We start from the raw sequence: 8,084 nt of genomic DNA, 5'->3' as shown, positions 1-8,084 counted from the left end.
TTTACATCTTAACCACTTGAAAATATTAACAAAACATAGCTGATCTCCAAGGCAAGCTCAAAACGCTCACAACGCGTCACATTATTTGCAAAACATGCATACATGAATTCTAATTTTAAGTATTGGTACATTTGTGCACAAGGGTTTATTCTTTCATTTAAGGAGGAGAAATGTGTCGCGCCTGTCACAGATATGTGCACAGGAAACTCAGGAAACTCAATGCATGCATGCAGTTGCCGACAGCCGTTCATTGGGCTGCCTCAGCATCACGTTCTCATTCACATGATCCACTGATCCAATCACACACTCATTTCATCTTCATACCGACTATTTAAACTGGAAGTTTTGTACTGCTCATTGCTGCCTGCTGCTGCACACTGATACTGCTGTGCTGCTGTCTGCTTAAACTTTTGCTTTTCCTCCTCCAACCCAGCTACCATCAGTTGTCTTGGATCTGCTTTTAGGTAGGCCTACTCTGATAAAGCTAAACCATTGCCAAACCATAATAAATATATTGCAGATTTTACCATAATAAATATATTGCAGATTTTATATTCAATAAATATATATTCTATCCATTCATGAGTTATAGCCTACTCTGTATAAACCTTGTATGCCCAAAACCGTTACTTTTCATAGTCACAAGCTCTCGTTACTTATCACTGTTTCAATATCTATAAGATAAATACGCAGGCACGCACGCACGCATGCACGCACGCACACTAGAGGCCCGGGTCACTACGCGGCACTCACATTTTGCAACGTAGAGACTGCACATCCACGCTACGCGGTCCTCGTGTTTTTTCTCCCTCTATCTCTCTGTACCCCCTCTCTCCCACTCCCCCCCCCTTCCCTCTCTCACCCTACCTATCTCTGCCACTTATATTGGCCCATGTGGCACAAATGTTATACAAAGCCCAGCCTCCCTCTCACCGGCAATTTGGAGAAGAGCAAGAGCAAACTGATAATGATCAAGGTGTCCTCTGTGTTCGGAATGAAAGGAAGCAGTCATTGGTAACAGGCTGCACACCCTAACCACAGGTCTCACTATGTTGCTAGATGAGAGGATGGAGAGAAAGGGGAGAGGGATAGAGAGAGAGAGAGAGAGAGAGAGAGATTGTCTGAAAGTTGTGTTAGCTTGCGCTGTGATTGGCCGTGAGGGAGAGAAGGGGGAGAGAGAGGGGAGAAGGGGGGAAAGGGGAGAGAGAGAAGGGGGGAGAGAGGAGAGAGAGAAGGGGGAGGAATAAGGGAAGGTAAGAGAAAGGTTACCTCTACGCGGCCCAAACCGCTATTATACAATTGCAAAAATTGCAAAGTCTGCCAACTTGCAACATGATTGGCACTCAGAGATTGACAAAATTGCATCTGGCCTAAAAGCACCCTATATGGAACCATGCAGTCAGCTTCTGAAGACTTGCTTTATATTCAAAATGTTAATACAACTTTGACAGGGAGCCACATAAGAAACCGTGGGCAGAGTGCAGACTCATATTTTCTATTTCCTGAAACCCATCGTGTATGTGGGTCCCATGGGTTCTACACATAGATATATATAAGAAAGCTAGATGGCTCACCCGCGCTCTGGCCAATGGAGAGCGACGTTGCTACGTGGCGGCCATCTTACCTCGGGGCCACATAACATTGTGTCTCTGGGGCATGTACTTTTAAATAACCACAACTTGCTCAATTTTCAACTGATTTTCAAACGGTTTGAGTCAGAGACGTCCGCATACTTATATGCTTTTATACGACGTTCATATAAAAAAACTAAATTAAGCAGATAAGCGTCCTGAATCATAGCCATGTTGACAACGTTTGTAATAAACCAACCCGTTTGTAAATCCATAAAGATTTGAGCGAGCCATCTAGCCTTTATATATATCGTGGAACCCATGGGACCCACATACACGTGTTACCAGTTCCAACACAGACACCCACATAGTATATATCTTGTGGGACACAGAATGTGCCCAGTTCAAGCCCTCACCCATTTGGTACCCAAGCAGCCCACATTTACCACACTAAACTTTCATTATTTTCTGGCCAATTTGCGGTCTGTTTCCAGTATTCATTTAAGGGTATGTTACACCAATCAAATTCAGATGTTTGAAATGTCATGACACATTTTGGGACATTTCACACCTGTTAACTTTGAAACGCAATAGATAGATAAGCCAATTAATATTGGACATGCTTGGCTGGGAACAACAAAAACTAAATTGCAAAGGATAACAGATCCCTCTTAACATTTCCTAAAGTAACTTCAAACAAAAATAAAGGAAGAATCAACATAAACCATTGGGGTTTTAAAAATAATGGAAAAATCAACAGCCTTACACCCCATTGGCTTTGGTTAAGGCCACAGCAGTGCCTTTGTTTCTTTTTTACATCGAAGGAAGAAATAATAAAATGTTCAAAAATATCCAACAAAAATATATGACTGATAAGCTTCTCATAGCTTAAGCGGTTCATTTGTAAGATTACCCAAAAAAGGAAGAAAAAAATACAAGAAAAGAAAGTGCCTTAGCATGGCACAGACATCCTGAGGTTTCCATCTGTTAAGACCAACCTTCATTTCCAACACATTGAGTTGGCGATCATAATGCGTACTTCTCATGTACAGGGGCACATTCATCCCTGCGGCCTAGGTCGTGAAAATGTATGTCCGCTTTTTTTGTTTTTCTTTATTGTTCCCTGTTCTTACAGATCATTGTTAAATGACCCCATGATGTTTTCCAGTGTTGTTTCACTTCTCTGTTGGGGGGGGCGGGGTGCTGGGCAGATTAGAACCCCACTTTCCCTTTCAGCACACAAATCCTACACTAAGCCAGCCCATGCCTTGCTACTCAGAAACAGATAGAACACAATGGTCTTCCAAGTGGCCTTGGCCACCGCCCCTGCCCCCTCATATCCCAACACCTCACCTCACGACCCCATTCACTTCTCTCTGAAATTGGCGCTGTGCATATCTAATTCCCTTTTCAAGAAGGTGGCATACCCATTTCCTGTTCCAGGTCCATACCTCTGATTGGCTCAGTGGGAAAAATGAACCTTCATAATGTGTTTCCGGGGAGTTGGAGAGGTTTCTTGCAGCTGTTTGGGGTTTGTGCTTTCTCTCACATTTTGGTTGGGGGAACGGATTCGTCAGTCAGTCGTATTTTGAGTCTACACGAGAGTACTTTACAGCACTGATTAGTACCATTGGGGGTTCATGGCCTAATGCATATCAAACTGGGGGGGGTCTTTGGAATTCCAAAAAGATTGAGAATCTTTAACCACCTTCCTCGTCTTCAGTGTACTCTGACGGCTCTTCGCCGGGCTTCAGCAGCCTTCCGACAAAGTCATACTTTTCCTTGAACTGCATCTCCCACTCTCTCACGCTCTCCATCTGTGGACCGTTGAGGTCGGACAGGTCATCGTACTTGTCCCACAGAGCATCCTTTTCCAGGCAGAAAGTTGCCAGGCCTCTTGACGCGTCCCGGCCAGCAAAGATCCCATACGGGCCATCTCGTCCGTAGAACCGCTTGCCTGAGGTGACGTCGAAGACCTTCATGTTGACCGCCATTAGAATCCGGGGGTTTTGGACCCCGTCGTATTCACGGAGCTGCTCCAGGTTGAAATCACGTCTCCTCATCTTGGGAAGGTTGGAGTTCTCGCTCCCCTGCGTGGTGTCCCCACCACCCTGCAGACGTTTCCTTAGTTGCCGGTAGCCCACATAAAGTGCAGCCACTGCGACAACTACAATACTGATATTCAGCAACATCCTTGATTCATAATATAAGTCAATTGGGGGTTGGGATGGTATAAAAGTTTGCACAAATTTGGAGTCATACGTCACAGATAATGTAATCTAACTTGCTGCCCTCTTCAAGTACGAAAATCAATTATGTTGCTTGAAGGAAGAGCCTCAGAGAGTCTTGAAGGTCTCACAAGCAAGCCTTATGGCACCTGCATAGGCATTCAGAAACAAGTTAGTGAAGATCGAACTGAATATCATTCATAAATCGCCGTGCTTATATACGCAATGACTTGTCATCGCAATGAGGTCATCACAATGAGGTCATGATGAGTTATTCATGTCCAAATATGGACATCCACGATTTGGCGTGCGTGTGTGTATAGTGTGCGTGTGTGTGTGGGGGGGGGGATTTTATGTGAAAATCATGCTTTTCGACTGTCATGTGTGAAGTCTCGCTGTTGGACCTTATGCCGGGTAGGCACCTCACCAGAGAGAGAGACACACAGAGAGGCAGAGTAATGTGTCATTGCCTATAAGGTACAGTATAAGGTCCATTATGAATGTGTGCATATATATATATATATGTATATGTATATGTATATGTATATGTATACGTATACGTGTATATATATATATATATATATATATATATATATATATATACATATACATATGCACATATATAGGACCCTGCAGAGCTGATTGGTCCTATACGCAGACTACGCAGGCTGCATAGGGCCCCCGAATCCCAAAAAGACCCCCACACACCTTGCACAGGGCGCAACTACATTCTTTGCGCACGGTGCGCAAAGAACGGTGCGCGCAAGGCGGGCGGGGGCCTTTTACGTTCGTTGTGCAGTGAGTGTACCTGCTCAGAAGGGTGAAATCTTCCGTCAACAGCGTACCTTAGTGATCAGAATCAGAGACATGCCAACGCCAAGGTCGTTATTTCCACCACGTGGAAACACCCCCCTTTCAAAGTGTTTTTGCTTCGGTGTAATCGGTTCAAGTTCGGACGGGAGAGTTTCTTTTAAGACAACAACACACAGATCTATCAGTCATCATGAAGCGACTTTATACTTCAGGATATGAAAAAAAGAAAAGCGTCAGACTGATCTGCGGTAGCAGAAATCAGGTAAATAAACATGTCAACTTGCAGACTTTCAGTGTCCTGTGCTGTGAATGCCGGTTGTTGTGTGTTGTACAGGCTGAGTCACGCTGGTGGCTAGCGGCCAGGCTAGCAGTACTGCTGCTGCAGTTCATAATCAATAATCATCTCTCTTATCATGACATGGTGACTCACTGTAGTCTCACTCTATGTTACTGTCTGTGGCTGTGCAGTCTGATTTGTGGTCTGTTAGCTATTTCAAGATTCTACATTTTCATTGTTACATCTTGTAGGCTTCCAATACATAGTCAAATGCATAGTTTTTTGTTGGTGTTGCTCAGTATTGAAGTAGAAATAAATTAATTACAAAGGCTTATGCAAGGGCTTATTGCTGACGTTGTTGTTGTCACCAATACTTATTAAATGATAAAAGAAACGCTCTAAAACCGGACCAAATTGCTCTAGAACCGCGAAAAATCGTGGCCACACGCACGCTGGAGAATCGTCCCCTGTAGGTTGTAAGCCAGAGATACGTCACTGCAGTAGGGGTATCAAGCGATGCACCGCAGTGGGGCCTCCAGCATGGGGGGGCACACTGTTTCATTTCTGCAAGTTTCAACTTCCTGGACTGTCGGGCATGTGTTATATTGGCTGCAGCGGTGCAAATTGGTCCCGGCAATTGTGTTTTTACAGCATATTTACATTTTGGACGGATCATGAAACGTATTTGTATCCGATTTCATGTACACATTCTTATTGAAGCAAGCACTATTATTAACGTGATGTTATAGGCTATACTGTGGTGAAAGGGCCCCCACCCCCATCCTTGCAGGGGGGCTTCGGGATTTTCAGAGACGCTACTGGTTAAAGGTATTAACTAGAGCTGTGACTAAAATAGTAAATGGATGCATTGGAAAGCATGGTTATTTATGTTCTTCATGACGTTAAAAGTAGCGGTTTTGGACTTAGCAACAGCGAAGATGAGAGATATTCCGAATTAATCCAAATCTTTGTGTTTTTTAAATGAAGTGTGTGTTTGGTTTTTATTAATATTTGTATAGTAAAGCACTTTGGTACAACTTTGTTGTTATTATTTAAATGTGCTATCTATCTATAAAAGCGCCGAAAAATGTCTGTCTGTAGCCTACACTTCCTTATATTAACCTGACTCCGCCAGATGGGGCAGTACTGCTCATATTGCTGTTCATATATGCAGAACAGGTAAGGACTAGTATAAATAATAATAATAATAATAATAAACTTTATAATAAAGCACTTTTTAAAACAATGTTACAAAGTGCTTTCCAATACAGGATAAAATGCAGTGCAGTAGAATAAAACAACAAAAATAAACAAATATTAACACAAGTAAACAGGTGAACACAAAATAAAACAATTCATAATTCAAGTAAAAGCAATCGTGAACAAGTGGGTTTTTAGCTGTGATATAAAATAACTCAGTAGGGTGATGTGTCTTAGGGCCTCTGGTATGGCATTCCACAGCTTAGGTGGTATGACATGGCATGGCATGGCATATGGCGTGGCATGGCATGGTAAGGTATCATGACAGCTTTATTCACGTTATTTATTACATAAATAAACTTATTTTTTTGTTTTGTTGTGATAATCCTCCTTACTATAGAGTGTGCTGACCATATAAGGAGTTCCTCCCTGTCCCCAGTTAACCCCTGTGGTCCCTGTCCCCAGTTAACGTGTTTTACGCTGTGAGCTTATGTGGAATGGTTATTTCTAAGAGATTGGTGTGGAGGGAATAGGACGGGGTATAGGTTCATAGGAATAGACTATGTGACAACCAGGTATAGTCTGGTGACCACCGGAGAGATGGGTGACAGCCGGAATGTAGACGGAGCCACAGCACCATTGCCCTGCGGAACCATTGCCCACCACTAGACAACCCACAGAGCCTAGTCCTTCCGTGCGCCAGAAGTATACCTCCCAGCCCTGGCAGAGTAGTTCTGGAGTAGTTCCAACGGATTGTGTGGCCCTGGTTTTGCCCTAGTGGGACTGATTTAGGGTAGCTACTCGGACGTAAGTCGGGACATAGAACATGGCAAAATTCTTCCAGATTGTACATTCACGGTGAAGCTACTTGGAAAATGTAGTAAGCTACGCTACCAGTTACTCTCAATTAAATATAGCTCAACTACAACGGAAGCTATCCCCAGAGAAATGTAAGCTACTAGACTAAAAAACATTATGTCAAAGACTATAGCTAGATTGCTTGTTTTTCAGTACTCAAAAGGTTAAGAACTGAGAGGGAGGAGACCTCTCTCTCTCCTCATCTCCTCCCTTTGGTTGTGTGGGTTCATGTCCCATCAGTGCAATTGTAACTAGAACTGCACTCTGTGCCTACAGAGTGCCTACTTGCTTGTTGCATGCGCAAGCAGAGTGTGCAAGTGCTGTAGACCCCTACAAACTTTCAAATCTTAGCCTCACATATTGAATTATTAGATTTAGCTATTTGCTACATACCTTGCTTCTGGAGGAAAAAAAGTAGTATTGTTAAGTATGGTAAAATATTCTATCTCTAAAGAAAATATAGTTCCATCCTTTTAGAAGTGTCTAGGATCCACTTGTAGTTTCTAAAAGAAAATAGGTCATGGATATCACTCTATGAAATACTTTTAACATATGTTGAAGAATAATGATGGTAATTAATTATAAGTTTTTCGAGATCACACTGGAACACATCATCGTTACGTCATCATCAATTATACCCTGGCATTGGTACATATATTCATCACGTCATATGCTCATATGTCCATATATGTGTATATGTCTATATGTATGTATATGTAGTTTCTGAGTGGTTGGTGGTATAATGTGGTTACCTGGGTGGTTTGATGCGTATGTACGGGGCCAGCACATGTTATGACGTCATATGCTGGCCCCAAGCTGACCGTGCAGGTATGTTTTCCATCATGCTACGAAGCATATGTCCCATGACGTGATGAAGATATGTACCAATGTCCCTTAGAATGCACGTGATATGATGTCATACGGACATACGGAAGCTGACCGTGCAGGTATGCTTTCCGTGAATCGTCATGAAGATTATGTACCAACGCCAGGGTACAATTGGTTGACGATGGTGACGTAATGATGATATGTTTCAGTGTCAAGTACATACGCATCAAACCACCTGACTGATAACATTACTTGCACGCTCTGTTTGCGCACGTAATTAACACTTTGTAATATTAACACTGTACAGAC

The 8,084-nt window shown here is 42.9% G+C and overlaps 1 protein-coding gene across 1 annotated transcript; it reads right to left on the bottom strand.

Moving 5' to 3' along the window:
* Positions 1-3,271: 3,271 nt before the first annotated feature.
* Positions 3,272-3,763, bottom strand: LOC306920012 (membrane-associated progesterone receptor component 2-like; the record flags this gene model as incomplete). Its single annotated transcript, XM_079496602.1, has 1 exon — positions 3,272-3,763. One exon carries the CDS (start codon positions 3,761-3,763, stop codon positions 3,272-3,274), a length of 492 nt encoding a protein of 163 aa, XP_079352728.1.
* Positions 3,764-8,084: the final 4,321 nt, after the last annotated feature.

This window comes from Electrona antarctica (assembly GCF_951216825.1).
Source record: "Electrona antarctica genome assembly, chromosome: 1".
In the NCBI taxonomy this organism is placed as follows: Eukaryota; Metazoa; Chordata; class Actinopteri; order Myctophiformes; family Myctophidae; genus Electrona; species Electrona antarctica.
This window is presented reverse-complemented; position numbering and strand designations above follow the sequence as displayed.